Below are 25,891 nucleotides of genomic sequence, written 5' to 3'. Positions count from 1 at the left end.
TAAAACTGACAGAAGTGCCATATTTCCATCAATGGTTTTACACATTTCTCCCCTATTTGCACAACGCATTGTACTTTAACATCAGCTCAACTTTTAACATTCATCTGGGACATTTAGATATGCATCTTTGACATCGATTGTCAGGTTTTTTGTTCCAAAGCCAAATGTTTTAGCCCCTCTGTGACCAAAATAAAAAAAAGGGGAACCCAATAATTTTTGCAAATTCTCTCCTCTGACTAAGCTGGTCACAGCTTGTAGAGAAGAGTGAAACGAGATGCTTTATTTTCAGCAGAAATTGTTATTAACCTCCAGATTAATGCATGAATGGTCCAACAGATGAGTGGATGGATAAATCAGTATCTTCCCTTAAATGACACGCTGCACATCATGACCCTGTGAGACCCACTGCTAATTTATTTCAGTGGACAGTGACATCTAATGTGAAGGTCAGTCAACCCCCAAGTCAATTATCACCGCCATGATATTCTTTCCTGATGAAGTACTTATACCTGGATGCACTAAAGACCCCCTTGATGAGTGCCCTAAACAACCCAAAGGAAACTTTGCACCTTTGCTGCAAGCTTTCCTATTCATCAAGATGATGAAAGCTATTAATCAGTTGTGTTAGTTCTTTCTCAAACCTTTAAAGAGGTGAGGGGTTGTAATCAAAGTCAGGATGAGAACTGGGGCGACTCACTGCCCTACACTCACCACACACACACAAAAAGAAAACATTTGTGATTGTGACGCTATTTTTCCAAATTACTACATTGATTGAACAAAGTAATCAAATTTTTTAAATCTGTAAATGCAATTTATTACATTGTGTATCTGTCTAAAGGCTTGGACTAAACCTTTAAAAGGTGAATTTTATTTTACTTTTCCAAGTTTTAACATGTTTTTATCTCCTTATTAACTCCTTTTTTTCTCCCCACTTACCCCTGAGGAAAAAAGGCGCACACAGAGATAACGCAGCGTAGTTGCTTCTGAAAAATGTCACAGAATGAAACTGACTCCATGAAAAAATATTGTGATTTTCAATAGGCTCTTAAAATACCTTCAAAACTCTTATTTACCTTTGACAATTGCAAAATAGTATCAGATTCCAGTGCAGCTGGTATATAGCAAATCTTTTTTCAGTGACAGTTTCTAAGCCATTTGAAGTGCATTTTTTTAACTTTGATCTTTACTTTGCCAGGATAAACATACCCATGTGTTAAGCAATTTATGGTTTGTGTAATTTTTTTTATTCTTTAATTTTTTTGTCACAATGACAGCAGAAGCTACTTTAGATTAATCCTAAAAGAGCCACATTGAAAACAGAGTTTAACTTTTTGAAATTGTGGTATAATAGAAACCCCTGTATGCTCTCTTGGTTCTATTATATCAATATGTACTATGTATTCATTTAAAAGTGCATGTGGTATTTTACACTCATTGTTAATATAATGCTATTGTACTACTGGCACTTATACTATTTTTCCCCCACACTAAATGGACAATAGATGGAAGCTCCACTTAGAGAGACTGTAAACACACAGAGAGACTGAACAAAGAGCGTCTTTCAGAGGATTATAATCATCTTCTCTACCCATCTCTCTCTCTTGTCACAAACTGTTTGCAAAACACTGCAGAGTACACAAGTCCTACCAAGTCAACAAAAGGCTAAAGCCTTCATTCTTCATCAAAGAGAATATCTGGGTACCCACAGAGAGAGTGGTAAACTCCTTCCCCTCTGCAACTATGGTTGCCTCAGAGTGCCTACTGTAGTTTGAAGTATTTGACTGTGTTGTATCCTCCAAAACTGCCTGAGGAAAACACAAATCAATTTTGATTAAAAAACATAAAACTCCAGTTAAAAAAGGAAACTTTTTAAGCCCCTCTACTTCCGATACAACAAAATGCATAATATAAACAAAAAAAAAAAAGTACAGCAAAAAAGGAAAAAGGGATGAAAGAGCATATGCACATAAGTCTGAACACTTATACTTTCAGGCCAAAAAATAAACTAGAACTGATTAAAGAAGGAAGTTCATTAACTAACTGCAGTGACCACTTGATCTGAATTTACCTGCTTAGACCTGGAAAACACAGTGAGCTACTTATGCTATGGGCATAAATATTGCATAAAAACTCTTGTTAAATTACTGTTAAGAATTGTTGCAACTTTGCAGCTTTAGTGTTCAGTTTTTACTCTTTTCAACATTAGACCTGATAGTCATAAATGTGTGAACCCATTTAAAGATTTATGCATGAACAAAGTTCACATGAGCTTTTTAAGAGAGAACCTGTAAAAAAAGAAAGAAAGAGAGAGAGTCTAGCACAACAAAAATGTTGCTTTTTTTCCCAAAATGAAGAGTTTTGTATCTCTGCTGAATAAATCTCAATAATCCAGAAATGATGAAAAAAGTTCACCTAACTACTTGCCAGATTTGACACAGTGACTTTGGTCATGGCCACATGCAGAAAGAAATAGGCTTTCACGGTTGAGATTTAAGGTTTATCAAATTTTGGTAAGTAAAGCTACTTTTCCTACCAAAAAAACAGGAAAAAATAAATAAGATTTTTTTCACGATGAAACTTTTGGGTGTTTGACATGTTTTTGGTGTTCTATGTTGACAGTAAATATGTTAAAAATATTTAACAGGGAAAAAAAGTATCTGAAACTTTTGCTTTATAGATAAAAATGATTTTATAAAACTTAACAAGTAAAACACTTGTAAATATCTTATTTACTTTGAATATTGTTTCTGTAAGTTAATATCTGTACATCAGAGCAACTTTTGGAAGAATTCTGACATAAACAGAGGTAAGGTGTTCATTGTTGATTGTTCTGCAGAAACCAATAGGGCTTTCTGGGTCTTCTACATAGAATTCAAACCAGGATCTGTTGATATTTTTAAGCTAGACTGATAATCAAAGCAGTTCTACAAATTAAGACCTAAAATATCAAACAACCATCCTTACTTAAAAAGACAACTTAAAAACTACAGAAACTTTCCACTTTTTTTGGCATTTAAACCAAGAAACTGTACCCAAGCACAACATTGTCCAGTGATTCCTTTGTATATCGATTGCACTTTTTTGCCATCTGCACACACACACAGGCACACAAACATACATGATTACCATGACATCTGATTGATTCCCAACATTTTCCATCTCCTGCTGGTTTGCATTCAGACATCAACTTAAAGCTTAATGTGCTGACTGAACATCTCTAATGTGGATTAGATATGCATGATGGTGTCTGCCAGGAATGCTTCTCTCCCTTAATGTGATATGACTCAAAGTGCTGCCAGTTTTGTATGCATGTGTCTGTGTTTTTTTTAGGTTGCGCTGACATGAAACCAAGCCCTTCACATAAGTACGGCTTTATTGTTCTTTTTACATCTACAGAACTTCATTAAAAATTACCTGAAAATGATCAGAAAATATTCAAAATGGAAAATGCCATTTTTTTCCAGTTCAACTAATACTTGTGTGTATAAACAGAAAGTTATGTTGCATTTATATTCCTCAATACTAACCTAACCCTGATATCAATACATTAAAATCACAAAAAATGAAGAGGGCTGTCTTGTATTAAAAATGCCAACTTCTCATGCTGAGAATGCACTTTAGCTAATGAGTTGGAGTGAGATTGTCATGATTTATTGTAGAGAGCTGGTAATCTACAGTGACCAATAGTGGTTTAATTGTGAGTGACAGGGTACTGATAACTGGAGGAGTGAGCTGTAATTTTATTACATGAATGAAAGCATTTATTGTTGCCAGTTCAGAAGCCTAAATTATATTTTCACTGGCTTCAGACATTGAGAAATACCTTAAAACTCCATACTTAGATGGACCATTACATCATCTTTTATGATCTCTATATAATCGATTTAGATGCAAATGTTTAAATGAAAGATCAATACAGCATCTGTTCTGGAATTATTGTAAGAAGCTTTGCTGTTATTTCTCAGAAAAAGCTGACCCTGACCGACCGCCGTGAGCATCAAACTCCAAATGTTTCCATTCTTTAAACACAACTGAATAGCAGGCTGACAGAAACAGCATGATTTTCAGTGATTGATGCTTATGACTGCAGCTCAACAGCAGGCAATGTAGCATAAAGCAACAATTTCAGTTGTCGGCACAATTCTTTCTGTTTAAACATCAAACTAAAGGTAAAGCACCAGTATCACATTGCAGATTACCCAAATGCACATATCAAAGAGATCAGAGTATGATTTGAAGGCAATTTCTAGTCAAAAAAAGCATCAAAACCGTCAGCCTATATCATACTGAGTGATGCAACGAGACATCAAAGACATACCTGCTCTACAACACTGATGCAGTCTTTTCACTATTCACCAGCAGCTGCACTGAAAAAGTCAAAGCCTAACTGTAGCTATCAAACTTTTTTGTAATGTTTTTCTACAATGCATGTTATAAAAAATACAGTGACAGATGAATGATAATTTCATTTTTATTTCACTCACCCTCAAAATAAACATCAAAAAGGCAGATTTTATTTGATACTTTGAGACACCTAGAGGATTAAAAGTAACATTTTAAATTTCAGACAAACATCTCCCACACTAAAGCTGAGACAATAGCCCCATTTCACACAACGGTTCCGTTATACAGCAAAAGAGAATTTCTGTTCTTTCGATCAACACCTTTGGACAGTCACACATGAACCAATCAAGCAGACAAAGTCACATGACAAAGCTGGCATCACCCCAAACCACCACACATGACCTCGAAACTACTTCTATCTTGCTTCAATGATGTCAATTGCTACCAATTCAGAAGCGTCAGTAGTTCAACTTCAACCCCTCATTTTGCATTGGCCTTATTTTACACAAAACACTTATTCAGAACGAGAGCCTCTTGGAAATGTTGACTAAAATTACTTTTTTTTCCCCCACAAGGTCAGCTTTGGTAGACTAAATGATTCTCAAGCATAAAGTACTGCTACCTAACTGTAAAAAAACATTTCTCAAAATATGCTTGTATGGCTCTCCAGTGACAGACACATAAAAGGCTGAAGTGAATAGTTTTAAACTTGCTCAAAGCTACATCAAACTTTGTGGGAAACATTTTACATTTTTACAGCCTACTGCGGTTATCACAACAGAACATAAAATGATCACTTTCTCTGAGCTATTTATTTATTTTAATTATGAAAATTCATACTCAATCTGGATTCACCATTTAAACGAACTTCAACTAACCACTTAAAGCTTTTCTTCCGTGTGCCACAGCCCTCTGCCATGTCAGTGTAAAAAAGTAAAACTGACCTTTGAAGAAGCAGTCTTTGCTGTGTACCACATAGATCCGTCTCCTCTCCAGACAGGCGGTGCGATAAACTTCACAGTGGTTCTCATAAAACCTGCCGTCTGAGCCGCACACAGGCACAAAGGAGGGCCGACATTTTTCCTGGCATACACACTCTGCGCGCCCAGTTTCTGCCATCAGCACACACTGTCGTCCCCGTCCACAGTAGGTCCTTCGACACGGGTCTTCATCTGGATCAGAACGGGCTGAAGAAAAGAGAAGGATTAGGGCTTTTTACATCCAGAGGGAACAAAAAGAGCTAGCAATAAAGTCTGGAAATTTGTTATGAAAAAAAATTAAACTTTTTTTTTTTAGTACTTTTGATTGCAAAACAGTCTCAGGGACAAAAAAACTAAAACTATAATGTCCCATATGTGATGTAGCAGGAAACCTTTACTGGTAGCAAGCACTTAATTGATAGAAAAATATAAAAAGAAAACTATACCATATTGAATGTCATACTTTAAAAAAAAACAGTATTCATTATTAAAAGACTACAAGTCCTAAAATATTTTTAAATGTTGCATTGCTCAAAAACAGAGGTTTCTAAAACAGATTTCTAAAAAAAAGAAAATTAATTTTAAGACAAATTCTCTATAAAATCCTTGTGCTAAAAGTAAAAATAGTCGTGTACATTATCCTGAGTGCATCAAAATTAGAAGCAGCAGAAAATCATGTCTAAGTGTTAACAAAGATGTTTTGTTTTTTAAGCAGAGCTTAGTTCGCTACAATTTCAACAGCTAGGCGTCCTTATTAACACCCTCTGCACTCTTTCACACATTCATATGCACATACACAAACACAAAAAGATGTTTATACCTGAATATACACTCAAACAAATTCAAAAACAAGCTCACATTTCTTACTTTCTCCCAATTCTTTCAACACAAACACACCCATGTGCACACACAAGCATCTTTGTCACATTACTCTCTTCCTAGAACACCTTGTCCTCACCTCTGATCCAATCTTTCAATTTGCACTTAAACCCAGTCAAAAAGCTGCTGATCCAGCCAGACACTCCACCTTGGATTGATCTTTTCTGACTTTTCAAACTTGACCGGCACCCTGCTCTTTTGGTGTGGTGTGAAGGCCTTGCTTATGATTCAAGGCTACAAATGGAGAGAACCAGACCCCCAGAGGAGAATAGCATTTGTTGCCTTTAAGTGTTTGAAGGAAGTCTATGGTAATGCAACAAATTACTTACTTTTATGAGAAAAGCACAATCAATATAAAAAAAATCCGGAAGCAACCACAAATTAAGATGTTTACTTGCACAAAGATTTGAAAAGTTGCCAATAAAGTTATTTTGAAAGCCTGAACTCCTTAATGTACTGTGCAGCTAGTTTCAAAACATATGGAAAAAGTGGTTAAAAAAGTGGAACTCTTTAGCCATTAAAAACATCTGGTGAAGTGTTCTGAGATAAAAAAAAAAAAAAGGGGGCCCAATTTTGAGATAGAAAAAGACCCTTTGTCTAATTGACCAATTTAAATTTTAATGTTTGTTTTTTTCTTCAAAACATTTCATGTCTTGCTTTATGTTTCTTTGTTAGTCTTTGATGCTAACAAGCTCTGGTCATTTGCCAAGGAAACCAGGGCAAACATAAAGGACACAAATAACTGCTGGCTGAATGCTGCAGCCAGTAGAGAAACAAATTGAACAGCATGGAAAACTTCAGTCAAGACAGAAAGAAAAAAAATTAGAAAACACTGATAGTTTTTGGAATCTAAAAAATAAACAAGTGCAGGAAAAATCTAATATTGGTGCTTGTAGCATTTCATTGCAGTTAAGAGTCACTTGGAAGGATGCTTGCCTATTACAGACAACTCTCAGAGGGGATTGAGTGTGTGTTGGGTTTTGACAGTAAGTTGGTTAGGATGCTGAGAACTCTATTATCCCTATGTGGAATACAGTTAAAACCATACTGGCTTAGCTGAAAAAAAGTTCAACTTATCCTCTTATAATCAAACTATTGAAAACAGAAACTGAATTTGTCTGGAGTATAATCACATTTCAAATTTCAACATTTTCAATAACACAAGTAATGTTCCGTTGTAGACGAGTCCCATAATTCCATAAAAGCGATTTCATGGTTGAAGTCCACTGAGGACACACACACACACACATTTACTCTACTTGTATTAACCTCCTCTCTTTGAGGTGTAATTATGCAGGCAAAAATCCACTGTAATGTTCAGTCATTGTCCATTACACATTGTCAGGCACACCTCCATATGCAAACACAGATATGGCTAAAATGATTAGTTCATCATTCAACAGACATACATAATAACGGTATGTACAAGTCCCCTGTAGACATTTCTCATTTTACATTTTATATGTATGACCTTTCGCCCATTTATATAAATAACTGATGGAATAGTGATTTAAAAGCATAATCAATAACAGCAGCTCAGCACAGCCCGCAGCTACATGCAGCTTGACCTGACATGGCAGGTCTCAACTACTTCTTTATCATAATTAAGTATTCTAAATCAAAGGAAGCTGTGGTTTGGGGGTTTGCCAGGATACTTCCCCGATGGGAGCGCAAGTGAGACAAGGCGGATGCTGGGCACACGGCAGACTCAATTCCTTTTTAACCAGTTTGCTAATTGTTCTGCACGTCTTGACAAAGCATCTGTGGGAAATGCAAAACAGTCCGGCTCCCTCACCACCTCGCAGTTCGTGTCAAGGTCAGGGACGATTACAAGATCGTTTGTATTCTCCAAGCACGAGAGATTAAACGCTTAGCAACAACCATCCTGTGGCAGGTACCCGCCAGTGCTTGCTTCGTCTTCCTCGTCTCGTTTTCTCCTTTTCTGCCTCTTCCTTCACTTCATCACTCCCTTTGCCCTTTTCTGTTTTGGCTAAAGAATAAAAGTACATGAACAGCAAGTCACTCAAACAACAGTAACAAAAAGAGGATAAAAGCTACATTTACAATACACAAGCTGTCTGACATTTAACCAAGTCTTTGTTTTGCATTCATCTGTTCTCCAAGTCCTTTGTCTCACAGCCTTTTGGACCTTGTTGGTTGCAGTTGTGGCTTGCTTAAGAGGCTAAAAGTGCCGTCCGATAATCCTTTCTGTCTTAGCTGCTGGCACAATGGTGTAAACGGCTCAGCCATTCAGTGGTGCCAAGACAATACCAGGCTGACCATCCGGTGTCAAGCTTTGCAATCCTCTCACTTTAATTCTCCTTTTATTCTTTCCTTTATTCTTTGTCAATATTGTTTGGCCTTCAAACAAATAATTCTCACAATAATTACACATTTCCCGTATATATTTTACAAGAAACAACATTAATAAAAGGAGCTAGAAGATAAGAGACTGGGACAAAGTATTTTGGTTTATCTCTGACATTTTTGACAGCTGTTTCTCTTTTCAATCCCTTCACTCATGCCTAAGTAGATGAGTGCATAACAAGAAGCACAGCACGACAGAGTGCCTTTTCATTTGTTGGGAGAAGCTACAATCATGCCAATCTCAGCCCTCACTGAGGCATTGTGATGAAGCAATGGGAAATCTGAATTCAGAATGAGGCATACAATGTTTCTGCACCCATTCATCTATGCAATGTAATCATAAAGAACTCACACAGCCAGAGGTAGAGACAGTAAGAATGTCACTCCTGTCTTGAAGCAAAGCGCTTATGTCACAAGTCTCGCTCTATTTAGGAAACTAAAATATGCCTTCATATATATATTTAAACCTTAGGCTAGATTCTCAAGCTCCTTAAATCCATTTAACATTTAAAGACATTCACAAGAAACATTATTTATTTTGTGCTTAATCCAGCTCCACTGAGGGGTAGTTTGCTGTTTCTGATAGATTTTCCTCAGAGAGACATAGGAACACTGCTGAGCTTCTTACTAATTAGACTGGAAGAACATTTGCCCTGCTGATGAGGGACTCTCTGCCTGAAGCATCACCATATTAATAATCTCCCTTATCAATGGAAATCCAGGAGAGGCAGTCATAAACCTTTCAGGGTCTTTCTATGTGAAATTTACGATTTCTGATGCAGTTTTTATTTCACAAGTTTTTACTGCGAGATGTTTTTTAGGTGTATTTTTTACAGCCTGAGAAAAGCTCAGACACATCTGCAGCTCCTACAGATCATTCTATTTGCCCTGTAGCAGCTGTAGATAATTAAATATTGAGACACACTGTCAAACACTGTCTTCCCTGTGCAGCACAACCAGACAAAGCGTTTCTGACGTGCACACCGAACTGGAATATCAATGGACACCAGCGTCCCTTGGTGCTAGGTGAAACATGCTGTGATGCACACACAGAAAAAAAAACCCAAAACAAAACAAAAAAAAAAATCTACTTTTGCCCAATTGTATTTTTCTGCATAGACAGAGGAAGGAAACTGAAATTGAAATCACCTGCAGCAAAATGTAGTGCATATTTAATATTTAGATGTTTGGTACAACTGTTCTTATCGCTTCACTTGTCATAATGATAAATACTTTTAGCTTAGCATTATTGATGCTGTTGAACATTTGCTCCAAAATACAGTAACATTTAATGACTCAGCTGCAAAGATAAAATGTTATATGAACATCAGCAACACAAAAACCCAAAACATTACACAGCAGCGATGCACCTTTGAACAAAAGTAAAGGATTTTGTGTGACATTGGAACTATGATCTGTCTGCTACTCACAAGACAACTTCAACAAGACTCATTAATGTCGTAGAAAAATAAGATTCACTGATAAGATACTGGTAGGCTCTCTGAGAGGTCCTCATTAGGTTTAACAGAACTGTCCTGTCTGGTACAAATCTGTTCACAGTTTAATGTAGTTTATAATACCTTCTGAATATATGACAAGATTGGTGGTGTTATGTCTTGCTTATAAACTTTGTTCAAATGAGTGCACTCTGTCAATCTGAGGTCAGATGGATTCTACTGCTTGGATCTGTCTCATCCCTAGGATGTTCTGCTTCAGATATTCCTTATAATGAACTGTAAAAAATGAACAAGCTGAGTCTTTTTATCTCCCTCATCTTTTTGGCATGACACTCAAGAAAATAAAATATTTTTATGTAAGAAAATAAAGCTAAACGTAAATGTACTTAAATGCTTGCCAATTTTTACTGTGATCCAATACAGACTGGTTTCAATCATTTAACATAAGATCTCAATGAGATTGACGGCTATAGGAACATAAAGCAAATCTGAAGTCCTTACACCATGCACACATGCTATTAAAGTTTGAATGGAACAAAAAAGATTCACACATTATTAACCCCAGTAGGTGTTTGAGAGCCAGACTTTCTTTAAAATACATGTTTAGAGAGGACAGCCTTCCATAACATAAAAACTGTGCTGCCAAGTAATGATGCCAGTTTGCTTTGACAATGAGGATCTAATGTGTATGAATATGCTCACAGTGACATCATTTCCATGCCAGCGTTTAGCCTGCTAACACAAATTAAACAAGACATCAGTTGATGTGTCTATTATCGCAGTGTTTTTGTTGTGAAATTATTAGAACTACTGTAGGTACTTGTCTTACACTAATTACACAGCCAACCTGTAAATGCAAGAAAACCTTTTTTTATCAATATAATTCTTACATGATACTGGAAAAGCTTTTTTTTTATCCTTGTAAATACATGTTTATTATTTAATTTTCCAATGTTTAGTGTGAATAATCTCAGGTCTTGGTACAGAAGACCAACATTTTAGTCAGTCATCTGTCACAATGAAGCAGAAAATGGAATCTGGGAGATTAGAGTTTTAGAAAATTACAAAAGCAAACATTCACTCATCTCAAAACATTAAGTATACAGTGCAATTGCAAGTATACAATGCAATTCTGTTTAACCCTCTGTTGATCTGTCAGTCTGAATCAAACCAATGAACAAACAGAATAGCAGTGTACCAGTCAAGCTAAATAGACCAAGTGCACACGCAGCTGAAGCCTCTTCCCCAATGCTTCTGCAAACTAAAGACCCCTACTGTAACATTACAGCATGAAGTAACTTATTAAGAAAATTAATTTAATATTCACTTGCCAGCAAAGCTATTTCTCTCCAATAAATGCTCCAAATTACCCACTACCTCCAAGACCCCTTTCTTAATAGCAGGTTAGCCATTACCTTGATGTTTACTACATTTGACTCAGTAAATGGACTCCAGAGCTATCTTATTTCTCCACCACCTGAACCAGTATAAAATAATTGTGAATACAGTCTGTATACCACCTATATATACATATATACACACACACACCACCTATAAGTACCTAACTGCAGCTAAAATAACCAGACATCTTGCTTTTAAAACCAATACAAAAATAAAGCTATTGTAACACAGAAGCTTAACAGTTATCAAATATGAGATCCAAGAACTTGTATCAAGTTACATTTAATGCAAAATGAAGTGTAAAAATAGTTCATTTTCCCTCATTAAAAATCACAAAGCTCTTAACTATTTTTAAATTTCTAAAGAGAAATTGCTGCTGGATATAAAACAGAAAGATGTCATAACTGATTAATTGCACTCATCAAGTCTTTTATTAAGATGTGCTGAATTTGCTTTCCTCCCTGCCCAGATGTTTGTCTTGTTGTTCCCCTTTTCTCCCCATTATTGATTGCAGAAGAGATGCAAATGAAATAAGTAATCAAAAGAAAAGACCAGCTCAACATGGTTGATGTATGATGCCTCACCTACTCCTTTGTTACACATCCTGCTGTTATTGTTTTGTAGTGAAAATAAAGGATACAGTTTAGTAAGACTCAGTTGGAGTTTGAACTACAGCCCACACATGCATGGATACTCAAGGCAAACTTGATTTGAACAAAATATTGGCAACACTGGTTTCAATGATAAATGACAATTGTGATAAAGTAATTAACCTTTCAAGACTCAAACACATCTTGTATGTTTTAATTTATAGATTTTAACATGGCACATGACCATCTTCATACCTTCATTCCATCTTTATGAAACCTTTTGGACATTGAGCATGCTCTGAGATCTCTTTCATTTATTCCTTTGAATTATTTTTCTGCTATAAACTTTCCTGTGATAACCCATGCTGTTCAAGAGTTCTGCATAATTCTGGTGAAAAATTTAATCTTTATCTGCTGAGCTTTTTTTAGAGCCACGACTGGGGGTTGAAGACAGATTTAGAATAAATGCAAATAAATGCAAATGTAACTATATGGCAGTTAACGTTTTATTAGTGAAAAGTGAATTTCATTAGCAAAAAGTATTTCACAACAAGCCAAATCATAACTAAGGGATGATGCCATGTTTTCTTTTATTTATTTATTTATTTAGTTCTTTGCTTTTTGAAAAATGGGCTAATACTCCAGGCCTAAATAATGATGAAAAATAAAAATAAAGTTAAATAAAAAGGCAAAATTAGCTTGTGAATTATCTGGGAATACAAGGTGGCTGTAAACCACTGTAAAACCAAAGTGAGCAAGAGTTCACACTTGGTGGCCGTCAGTCTCATGGTCACATTGCTTTACCTGACAGATATCTGGTTCTCACTCAGTGGGTTGCCCACCTCAGAGGACTGAATTATTAGAGAGAGTGGCAGGGATTCATCTAGAGAAATAATGAATTTCTGATACAGCCTCAGGGCTTGTGCTTATAATTAGGTAGATGAAAAACCTGAGAGAGGGAAAGAAATTAGAATGCATGCCATTTGGTCAGACTTAAGTGAACTTAAAAGGGACTGTTCTGATATTTTAGGTGGGGTTCTGTGAAAATGTTGTACATTTTACGAGTTGCAAAATACTTTCTGAAATACATTAAATAAATACATTTTAGTTTTGACTAAACTAACAGCTACTCTGAGTGGATTGGTACCAACTTAAAACAACTGAAATCTCAGAAAGTTCAAAGCAGTTTATGCACAATTATATTATTTAATCCTTTCTACTGCTGTCTATTTTAGGTCCACTGTTTTTTAATCTGAATATGTTGCCTTTGGAGGTTATTTTTAGCAAACGCAACATCTCTTTCAACTGTTTTGCGAAGGTATCTAGGCTCATCTGCCCATCCTTGGCCACCATCAGACTAGTCATTATAACAATTTCTCCACACTGGAGCCGTTAAGACATACAGGTAAAAAACTGAAAGTGCATAATTATTTTTACAGATCCTCACTTCAAAAGATCTAAACCATCAATTTACAGCCATGACTTGTCTAATGTTAACATTTGCAATCATTTTAATTGTAAATTTGAAAGCTTTTTAAAAACATTTTTAAAGATGGCCTATATTTAAATGTGGTACACAACGTGTTTAATTTTACATACTAAAGCATAAAATATTTAACTCTAGTAACAATGTCTCTTTGTTCTATTTTTAAACTTACATTCAGAACAAGACTGAATCATATATAAAGATGTATGAATATGATTCTCAGTAATCATAGTTTTAAACATTCATTCAGCAGATTTTTTTTTTTCAGCAGGATTTGACACCAAAAACAAAATAGGCGAAGTGTCATGCTTCATCGGAACAGCAACTGAGACAACTTTACTCTAGAATCACACCATCTGCTCCAACTAAAAGCTCCAGAGGAAAACAGTTTCCTGTTGTGTTTTTGCTCATTTTCTCTTTCAGATGTTTGACAATACTGAATGCAGATATCAAACATAGACAGACGATTAAATTTGTAAAGTTTCCCATGAGCTTGAAAGTCAGTTTGCTTCAAATTTCATTTTATTTTTACCCCTATATTAAATGATAAACTGGCATGCATTTGGAATTGATTTCTGTATGTTTACCAACACAAAATTGAAATTTACCGAATTATTTGTTAGCTCTTAGGTCTATTAAAATATTTTAAATTGCATCTATTCTTCAACCTACTCCACTCTACACAGAACATAAGATTAATGTTAAAATAATCCTTCTCTTTTCTGTTGTGTGCAGGAATGTTTAAGTGTTTTACATGTGTATGTTCTAAGAGTCCCTCTATTAAAAAACTCACAACAGTCTCTCTCATTGATTTCTGGGTCTCGGAGACTGGTTCACTTTATTTGCATTATAATTTACAGCAGTGTTCTCGTCACCACCAATAAGGCTACAGCAATATAGGTCTCGAGTGTCAGTCCTCTCAAGCTCCCTCATATTTTCTTACTGACAACAACACAGACAAGGATTAAATAAGATCTCAAATGTATTTTTTTAAAGTAGGTTTCAGCTAACATATGAGTTTGGGGGAAAAAAAAAAACATTCTGGAAGAAAAGCCCTCCTTCACATCTCAGGAGACTGGTGTACAAATAGAAAGCATTTGAAAAGGAGAAGCAATCCTTTTGTGTTTCACACCCAGAGAAACGTAAGATCTAAAACTTCAAGGCCTGAAATAAATTTTTATTTCGTGTTTTGGATCTAACAAATGCAATTGCTCTGGTGAATGTAGAGAACATTTGTTGTTTCTTATTAAGATCACAATATTTTCACAGCAGGGGAGGTTGCTCATGCTATGTGCCCACTGCTCTCTGTCCCATTATTATCAACAACATCTTAATCTCTTTGATCCATCTTCAGCCTCACCTTGCTCTCTTCTCTCACCATTTATCTCTGTATTTATAAACCTTTCTACAGTATATACTGCATTTCTGCTGACACCACACCAGCACCTCCCTCACTGCAGGGCTCTGGGAAAACCGAGTCCAACGAGCCACGATGGCCTTGCTCCCACAGCCAAGATGACTAATAACCCCTGCAGGGCAAATGCCTGCAGAGCTGAGGCACAGAGGTGCCTCTAGTGTTGGGTGGGCTTTAGTTCTGAGTATGATCATGTTTTAACAGAGATAGTTTTATCAAAAAAAAAAAAAAAGATAACTTCATTGGTAAAAGCTTGTGTTATAATTACAGTGTACAATATTCTCACTTATCTAAATAACTTTACTTAAATCACTTAAAGATGTTGGGAATTCAACATTTCAAAACACTGAAGCCTGCTGGGACTCAGTCATGCATGAAGTTGCAGGACATAAAACCCACTGTTTAACCCACCTCTGTAGCTTCTTTTTGTCTCCTAAATCCTCCACTGTCACAGTGTACATGGCAACCTGACAACCGCACAGACAGCACTCACAAAATATAAACCAGGTGAGGAACTGAGAAAGAGCCTAGAGTTTGTGGATGGCTGATTTCCTAAGCATTTCTTAATAGATGACATGAAGGACTTAACCCCCAACTTTAAGCTAAATCTCTGCATAAAGAGCACATAAATTATGTCAACAACCTTTGCCATGTCATGAATGGCTAAAGCTGCTTAACAACATCTATAGTTTTTAAAGTTTGGTTGCTGACAATGTTATGAGTGCAAGGATTCTCTACCAAGACAAATATTTGTCAAGTTCTTCAAAACTTTTTTATTAATTTCTTTTCAGTTTGTAGGAAGTTTGAAGATGATGAAATACATAGACAATACTGAAGCATCCCAACAAAAAAAGACCAAGTGGAATCTAGATGTAACATCATTAAGTTTGTGTATTGACCTGTTCAGTAACACAAACAAACCAATACAAAGTGAGATTCTGGATAACCCAAGTGGAGCTCCACCCACTTTGTTACAGCTATAATAGGTCCCCTTTAATACATTTTCCTTCAACCATAAACTGCTTGATGTCTTTCATGTTGCACAAGTGTACACCTGATGGGGTTGGGAAGCCATTGTTTGTCATTAACATTAAAATAGTAGCGCATATGGCCCAACACACCATTACTGTTTTGACACATTTTAAAATGTCACACTCAATTCTGTCTTCTCAGGGAAGAGAACTGAAGTGGTGCACACACAACAACTAAAAAGTGTGCTAATGCATTCTGTGCACACATTTCTTGAAGGGGGTTGTGAGTTACAAACAGAGGGACTAAGTGCAGTTGCATTAATAGGTAACATTTCTGATTATTAATGTGCATAATAAAATTAATGTGCATTAGGAAAAACAAAACAAAAAATAAATAAATCAGGGTTTGGCTTTCAGTAAACCCCATCACAGCATTAACTCTGTGTGTTTAAAAACAATGCTAGAAGGTACCTAATGTGTTACAGTCTGATGCCAAGAAGTCCTGGCAATGCAGCAGCTTGTGAAGCCCTGAGAGTGTGACTGGTCCTGACAAACCCACAGGAAGCAATGAAGAGAAAAAGATTCAGCATGTAAATAAAAGCTCCTTAAAACAGGAGGCATCTGGAGGGGTATAAAGGCCTTTATGGACTGACATAGGGCAAGATATTCTAAAAAAATAGAATTGCAGCCCACAGTGCTAAAAGCTAGTTCTAAAAGCAAGGCTCTCTAAGCCTTCCATCACTGAAGGTCATGCAAGGATGCTGCCTTATGATCAATGAGTCATGATTGTTTTTGAACAACTCATTTTTACTAAGATTTTCACTAGGCCAACAAGCTAAATGGAAGAAAGCAAATGTCTAATCCAATTTACATATAAAAGCTCAAAAAGGATGCACACAGCATAGACAAAACTGAAAAATAATAAAAATAAAATGAATAATGAAATAAGCAGTGCAGTACTAAAAAGGTACAATTGTATATTTTGCCAAAATTAAAGACATAAAATGTAATTTTCACCATACTTATCTTCACTCTAAAGGAACACTTTTTGAAATGTAGTGTGAAAATTACAACCAAAGTGGCTTCAGATTCTTACATGTAAGACATTTCATGTTTTATCCATTAATTTTTCAAATTATTGCTTTTGTCAATATAATGAGTCAATTATTTTCTTAAATTTAAAGATTAACTACATAGCAGCATATAAACTGAAACAAAGACAGTCAAATTTTAAAATTAATTAATTTTATATGTTCTCCTAAATCCACAAAGAAAATTCACAACTTTTTGGCTACAATTTTAATTCTCTAAAATCAAATACTGTTAAATCTACAGATATACGGTTTTGACGTTTACATCTGATGCTTTACTGCTTCACATTCATGACCTCCTGTGACCTCGGATCCCTCATCCAAACAGCAAAGCAGGCAGGTAAAGACAAAGCCATGAACAGACCTGACCAAAATTTCAAGTTTTGAATAATACATTAACTTTTATTCCCCTTTACACAGCTGGCAAGTAATGTTTAAATTATGATTTGCCTCAAGGTACCCAGGAGGCATCAAGGAGAAAAAGCTACAGAGGCTATATATTGACTTAAATTTTAGGTTTAAACTAAAATAGTCGAAACAAAAGAAGAAAAGTCAGATGACTCATAAACACACAAAAACCCCTGAGTCACAGCCCAAACCACAACAGGAAGCTGATGAATAAATTCTGAAACCAAACTTTGCTCTGCAAAGGATATTTTTATTAGTGATCTCATTAGTACTGATGCCCAGTCTGCTGGGTGGTCAGGAGAGCCGGTGTGTTGTTGACAGCTGGCTGCCATTGTGTCAGGAACAGGGAGAGACACCAGGACAGGAAGGAGAGGATGAACAAACAAATGGAGCCAGGAAAGAAGTAAAATGATCAAGAACAGAGAAACATACAGTGATCTGTTAGGTGGTGTTAAATTTGTGCCAGTGACATCATTCTTTGGTTCTTCAACTCAAGTTGGGTTCATATTGTCTGTTCATTTGTTTTTCCTCAAAATCAATGGGATGGGACATTTGTCTGTTATTGTTTCTAATTTAGCTCCATTGAAATTCACTTAGTGTAAAGTATTAATCATTTCCAGTTGCAAGCACAAGTTTAAAGGATTGACTTAAAAGGCATCTTGCATTTTCTCAAATTTAAACAAACCTGCCTGGCACAATTGCCGTCCAATTTCTTTCTATGTAGTAAACAGAGGAAGTTGGCTTTGACAAAGATATAATCTTCTTTTGTTTTTAAACTATTAAAGCTTTGCTTTCTGCTTTGCTCATTTTTTTTATTTCTTCATGTCTCTGAGCCCTCTACTTGTAGACATTTTAGTTAGTCAAGTCGAGTTACTGGCACAAAAAAAAAGGATCTCAAGTATCCAGTGCCGTTTACAAGCTATCAGCACTATAATCAAACTGAAGTGAGTGTGGCAAATAATGACTAACTATTCACTTGGCACAATGGCTTCAACACTAGTACTAATTACTAAGGCTTCTCACTCCATGAGAGCTCATTGTAACCTGCAAACAAGAACATGCTTAATTTTACCCACTGCTAAAACCTGATGAAAATATAGTTTTTTATTAAGAATGACAGCATTAAAGACAGAAAGGTCAGGATGAATTATAAGGACCTAACTGATGACGAGAAAATGATAACAGCAGACAGCAGTATGGTGGGAAAGGGGGAAGCACTGAGCTAGAAAAGAGCAGAGAAAGGATGCAGGATAAAAGACAAAAAGAAGGAAAAAGCTGAAAAAAAAGATCTGAAAGGCAGCAAGTGGAATAGGGAAGGTGTGGTGAAACGAACTGAAGCCAAGCATCTGAGGGACCACCACACAGTGGTCAGTGTGTGTCTGTTGGTTTTCTGACTATGTTTGTATATATGAGGCTCAATCTGGTGACAAAAAAAAGATAAAGAGCAGGGAGAAGAGTTTGTGAAAGAGAAAAACATTTTTTATAAAAGACCAAGAGGTGAGTCTGGTGGGAATCAAGGCTTGCTGCAACAGTTATCATGTTTATATGAGGCCAGAAATAGTTCAGGGAATTCAGTCTGGGTTTAGGTTTTAAACTAGTAGGGAAGAACACAAATAAGCAGCTAGCTTCATATGACAAGTTGGTAAAACTGCTGAAGGCATTGTTTGTGCTGACTTAAAACTAAACGCAAGTTCCTTTGAGATTTAAATAGCAGCAGCAACAAAAATAATAATAGTTACTGTAGGTTGTGATTTGCTTTCTATCTAAGCTATAAAGAAAATAGCCAGTGGAGACTGTATTTTTGTAAGCATCACAATATCCAGAAAACAGCAAGAAAATTATGGTAAAAATCAAATACAACAGCTTTAACTTTTTAAAAGTTTAAGAGACCACAACAAGTCCAGTGTCCTTAAAACCTGGTGCTTGCTGGTGAGTTCACAGAGGGGGCAAGATTGGAACACTCAGCTTCAATCAGATCACAATCCATAATAGATGGCCATGTAAATATCTTATGAGGAGAGCAATGGAGAAAATTACTTAGGAACACACATGCATACAGGACACCCCCCCCCACACACACACACACACATAAGCAAAAAACCACAAGTGCAGACAACAGAACCACAAAGAGCAGACATTTGTCATGTCAAAAAAAGTGTAATAGTCCATTTATCTAATATTTATGCAGAGTCCTAATGGATTTGTGTGAATGGCTTCTTGTTTTTGAAAATGTCTGAGAACATCATGAACACAAACAGTGCTGTAGAAGACTGTTTTACGCTTCAATAAAAAAAAAAATACATGTTTCCTGGATCCAACTTTACCAGTGTAAAAAAGCAAAAGGTAGCTAAAAGGCAATAAAATTCTTAAACTTAATAATGTTAACTAAACTGTGAAAACATCTGGTTAATGCCTATGGGTGGAATGCAAGAATACCAGCATTCAGTCAACGACCTGGAAATGTTTGTCTTGCTTTTCAAAGTTAACATTTCACTACTTTAACATTTGTGGTTCTTTAGGTTTAAAATTCCAGGCATTCTTCAACAGACAGCATGAGAAAACAAATTTTATAGAAAATGTCATCTTTCATCAATAATTTAAGTAATTCTGTTAAACTGGGAGAAAGGCTAATTTGTAGTATTAATATTGCAATGTTTTGGTAAATAAAGTTTCTTTACTTTAGTTGACTGAACCTCTTCAAAACTATTCAGGCATACCTTCAAAACAGACTTTTGTCATATTTATGCACAGAAAAAAAGAAACAAAAACAATGTAGCAATGGGTCGAATAAAGTTCAAGACATTATGAACTTCATTTTATACACATCCATTAAATCTGAATTAGACAAGCGTTTTGTCATCTTAAATCCTCACTCTGCAGGTTCCAGGTGTTACAATAATGGGCAGGAAACTGGTAAATTGTCTTTTGGTTTGACATGGCAGCAATTACTTCACTATGAATGCAAACAAGACAAAGATAGATATGAACAACAGGAGGAGGAATAAGAAACATTAGTTCTTGGGTACAAAGGAGGAGGAGAACTGGAGATACTATAGTATTCTCACCTGGACAAAAATTTCTACCAAAAAAGCAAAAATGTTGCCAAAGATTTACCTTTTTTAACAAGCTTATGGCTTTCCATATGTGCAACAATTGATTTGCAACAACTATGTAAAATGTAAAAAACTAAAATCTTGTTACATAGTCTTATAGAAGAAAAGACAAAGATTGTCACAGCTTCATTTTTTTTTTATTTTTTTTTTATAGAAGCTAGACTTTTTTTCTTTATCTGCTTGCAGCTTTAATTTATATTTAAGATCTAAGATGCTTCTTTTAATATAGTAAATCTTAAGATTATAGATGTATCTTACTAAAACAAAAAACTATTCATCAAAGATATGGACACATTGCTATTATACACAGTCAAACTATTCTTTTGTCTATTGGTTTACTTTGTGACATGGAAGTTTGGCTGGGTTTTTTTTTTTTTTTTTGGCCCATCTAGGTGATGGTGATATTATGAGTGCAGATGTAGTGCTGAGCCCTGCAGTGCCCCACAGGGGAGCACTAAAAGCAAACCCTGACCCTGTTGACCATCAATAATTCAGCAGAAATCAGGGTTAGAGTAAGTGCATCGCCAAACGACACGTCATTTCTACAGCTCGCAGAGGAGACAACCATCTCCACTATCATAAAGTTTGCATAAGGCTCAGGGTATTCTGCTAGCTGTCAACAAGGCCAAACATTAGCTCCATTACGATGGAAAAAAAGGATCTGACAGAGGAAAAGTACAAGGGGAAATGTTGATTAGTCACCGACTATATTGAGTTTCTATTGAGACCCATCTGGCCTGTGTAAAATCAGAGTGGGTACAGGAGACCTTCAGCAAGCAGCCTCCTCAGATGAACACCTGTCCTACTGGGAACACCATCAGCTCTTTGAGTATCAAACTAAACTGGCAGGAGAATCACACCACAATGGACAGATAAAGAAAAAAATTATAAAGAGTAATAACAAAATTATGGAAATATTACAGAGAATCATGTAATATGTTAATGTACATGTATAATCTTTAAATTCTTAGACTGAAACTAAGAACACACGCTCGAGCTCTTTGATAATATTTAATGGAAAATTAAAAGCAAAGAAAAGAAACTGGGTAACATATCACCAAGGCATTTTAGAAATGCAGTGAAAAGCATTTTTATTTGATTATCTGTTCAGTTTTTTGGGTTAAGCCTCTTCTACGTTACAAAAGAAATGAAAACCCATGAGATTAAGCTTTTGACTGAATTGCCTTGTCATTTATGTAACTTAAATGTTTTGTGTTAACAATGCAAACTAAAGCACAATTTAAAGGAAAATGTAGATTTTGCAAGAAGAGGTTTAAATCAAATCGTATTTAAGTTCGGCTATACTGTCAGTTGCATTAAGCAGGTAACTGAGATTTGCATTTTTATCGAGTTCCAGTGGCCTTCTCATGCCCTTAAGTCTCTTTGAACAGGGGAGACAGGAGATAGGGATGTTAATTATGGACCAAAAAGACCACAATGGGAATGATATCAATGGCTTTATTGTGTTATCCAGGATAGAATTAAATTGAATTATGGACAAGACTGCAGCAACTGGAGTGGAGAGGAATGCTGAACATGGTGGTCTTTTGAAAAAGCCCAAATAAACCCAGAACATCATTTCAGACTTTTATATACTATGAAATTCTATTTGTGGAGGTAAAAAAGAAAGAAAAAAAAGATAATGAGGTCACATTCAAGGTTACAGCTGTTTATTGGCATAATATTAAAACACCAAGGAATGAGCAAAATACAACTCTTCTTTAAAATTGAAACCATTTTCAAAGGAAAAATTGTTAAAAAGTAATTAAACAAATTAACTTGTAATTAAAAAAAACATTTGAAAAATCTCAATAACAAACATAAGCTATTTTTTCATTTCCCCATTTCAAATAACTTTTACTATTATATTTTTGCAAATAATTAAATGTAGTGCAAGACTTCACAGTAAATTAAAAACTGGCCACATGAATACACACACTTCTCCCGTTAGTTCTCAGTAACATTTGTAACATTCTGTTGTTTAGATACTAAAAAAACAATCCAGTAAGCCAGTTGGATTATCCCAGGTTTTAACCCAAATACAAATTACTTTTAAATCTTACAACAGAACCACAGATAAGTGTCACATTGTGGCGTAATGGGAAGAGGTGTTGACGTTTGTGTAGTTTAGACTATATTTCTAATAAAAAAAGATCACTGTGTAAAGTTTACAAAATTCCTGAATTAGGAAAAGGGACATTCCATCCAGCTACTGGTCAATAACTTGTTTGTTGTCAAAAATATTTATAAATTCTTATTCAATGGGTCTTAGCAGCTTGAAAATAGCCACATCCAAACATACTTTAAAGCTTTGAACTAAAGATGTCTAGAGAGCATGCAACTCTATATTATACATCTATGTAAAACACATCAAGATTGCTGTTTGCAAAACTAGCTCCAAAATTTTTTTTAATAATTTATACAATGGGCAGAAATAAAAACAAAACTACAGAGACAAGCATTTGATTTGCTTGCTTTTTTCCTTTATGCCAGTTGTCTGAAATATACTTCCATCTACAGTTTGTTATTTCATGCTCAGATGCTTCCCCCAAAGGATAAATATCTGAACATCTGAAGTGATTACACATTTTATAGTTATGTATTTTAACACACCAAAATAGACAGCACACAAATAAAACTGGCAAGAAAACACACACATATTGCAGCAACAAAATATGTACAAAAATCCACAAAGGCAGCCACATCCAGATGTACTCATAAACATAATGCAGAAAAACCTTCACAGAGATAACCACTGGGCCCCTGCTGTCAGAGAAAAACAAGGATTCTCACAGGATGACAGTGGGAGAAAAGGAAACTGATTACATAAACAACTCAATGGTAGCACATTTTATCTTCCTTTTCTCCTTCTCTTTGTTTAGTTTTTATTTTGTCAGGTTTTTTTTTCTTTTCCACAAATCGTCATCCCCTTCACTGCGGCCACTGGTGTGGTAGTAGCTGATCATCATTCATAGCATGCTTTGAACACTACATAATGTGTGCAATACTTGCTTAAAACTGTATCATTAACTGTTCGAGTCAAACTGAACCTCTGAATGGGTTTTTAATGAAACTCTCAGTGATTAACTTTTGGAGTCACCTTACTTCAAGATGGCTGCCACAGCTGATGGACCTTGTCAAACACAAATAGCTATAACTATTTATTGAACTATATTGAATTAAATTTTAGTGTGGTAGTAGCTGAGTGTAATCCATAATATATTATTTGGAAGCTAATATATCTTGCAAGATCAAATTGCACATACTGTCATTTTCAAGGTTTGACAAAAACAAGTTTCTTGCAAAACAAACAGCTTAGCTCTGATTAAACTTAGTTTACCTACTGACAATGACAGATTTTTTTCCCAAGGGACCTGCTGCAACTGATTCTCATTCACCTTAACTGCATCTTATAATTGTTGTGCATTTGTTGACTACACATTTCCAATCTAACAAGACAGAATTTTGTTAAAAGGTCATTCAAACAGAGTCATTGTTCACAGGCTTTACAACAATCATACTAACAAGACAGTGAGCACAACAGAAATAACCAATGTCTGATAAATGGAAAATCATTTAATAAACAAGTAGCCCAACTAATCAAATTGCCTCTGTACATCGTTTTGTATTTGTTGGCTTCAATATGTCCTGTCTGATACATTCTGTTTTTCCAAACAGCTAGTAGATAAGTTATAACTCTTAATGACCAGTTTTGTTTCATACTTTACAATTTTATGTCCTAAGAGTCTAGAAAAAATATTTCTATCAGTTTTTAAACTCATTGCACACATTACTTTCCAATATCAGGCATCATTTTAGTTGAATTTGTAAACATACAATTACATCTTTTTAAATTATTTCGTGTTAACCTGGCAAATGAACCCCTTGTGATTGTCTCATTTTACTATTGTGACCAAAGGCCAAAATGCATAATAAAATGCCCCATTTTCTATTTATGTACACAGACAAATACTCATTAGGAAGATCAGTCCACACAGTCACTCTCAAACCAAAAATACACAGAACATCTACCTTTGCTCTCAAACTTCTAAACACTTTTAGTAACATTAACAATCCTTAACCATAAAATAAACACATGATACAGAATTATTTTCTAACACTGCAAAAGCTGATAAACGTTTATGCATTCAGTATATCTTATTATACCTTTACTTGCATGAAGCTGCTCTGAGAAATGTTAACACAAAAAAAACACCTACAGATTGTTCCAGTTCTTTATTACTCTTCAAAGCTACAAACATGAAAACAAACCTTTGGATGTTTAATAACTGAACACAGATGCATTCTAGGCTCATAACTTCTGTAGTTCTGTTTCTTTTTCCAGCTGACTTCTGTCTTGTGATCCTCTGGCCCCTGCCTCCACAGAGAATAATTAAGGGACTCCCAGCACTTTTGCTCCTCATAATAGGTAATCTGAAGATCATTAGTAACAGTATACGCTTGACTTGGGTTATTTATTAAGCCATTTTGTTTTCCAATAAAACTCTGGCTAGAAGGTGATTGATACCAAGGGGCCTCCATGAAATTGTGAGATGAGTCTCGCTGTTAACAGACAGAATGTATGTCAGGTAAAAATCATGCTCACTAAATAAATTGCTTTCTTGCTAATGCTAGCTATAATTATAAATATTTTTTTAACATTTTGAAAAATTGAGTTTAACTTTGGGTCATCCATCTATCCTGTTCAGGGTTATGGGGAGCTGGTGCCTACCTCCAGCAGTCATTGTGCACGAGACTGGGCACACCCTGGACACATTGTCAGTTCATTATGGGGCCTTAAAGTTGAACAAGATGGACAATGATTCATGCACACACTCACACCTAGAACAATTTAGAATGACCAATTAATCTAACATTCTTGTTTGTGCACTGTGGGAGGAAACTGGAGTACCTAAATAAAAAAGAAAACTCAGATGCATGAAGAGAATAAGCAAACTCCCTAAAGAAAGGCTACAGTCCTGTGACTTCCTTGCTGCAAGGCATCAGTCCTAACCAACTGCACCACAGTGCAGCTAACTTTCAGGCACAAACTGGAAACAAACTCTCCCCCCACCCCTACTACAATAAAGACATTCATCAAAATGTTGGTGAAAAGTAGCTTTTTCTCTTTTTTTTCCCCCGCTTCGGTCATTGTGATGCACTTTCTTTACAATAAACTCGAGATAGTTAACATCTTACAAAAAAACAATAAGTCCATATTACTCTGAACAAAAATTAAACTTTTCCCTCATTTTTGATTGTTAATGCATTAGATTAAAAGTGCAGGTCTAGGATCGCCTTTAGAGAAATTGTTCTTCTCCCTAATGGCAGTGGCTTTGAAGAAAAGACTGACTTTTTATTGTACAGGCAGCTATTAATAAAGCTTC

At 35.6% G+C, this 25,891-nt stretch overlaps 1 protein-coding gene across 2 annotated transcripts in view; it reads right to left on the bottom strand.

Moving 5' to 3' along the window:
• The window catches only part of fstl4 (follistatin-like 4), a 192,045-nt gene that overhangs the window by 110,675 nt on the left and 55,479 nt on the right, over positions 1 to 25,891 (bottom strand). For both annotated transcript variants that reach the window (XM_025006742.2, XM_017419926.3), the window contains exon 4: positions 5,292 to 5,534. In XM_025006742.2, coding sequence (XP_024862510.1) covers positions 5,292 to 5,534 — 243 coding nt within the window. The remainder of the gene's footprint in view (positions 1 to 5,291; positions 5,535 to 25,891) is intronic.

The sequence above is a fragment of the Kryptolebias marmoratus genome, linkage group LG13, assembly GCF_001649575.2.
Source record: "Kryptolebias marmoratus isolate JLee-2015 linkage group LG13, ASM164957v2, whole genome shotgun sequence".
In the NCBI taxonomy this organism is placed as follows: Eukaryota; Metazoa; Chordata; class Actinopteri; order Cyprinodontiformes; family Rivulidae; genus Kryptolebias; species Kryptolebias marmoratus.
This window is presented reverse-complemented; position numbering and strand designations above follow the sequence as displayed.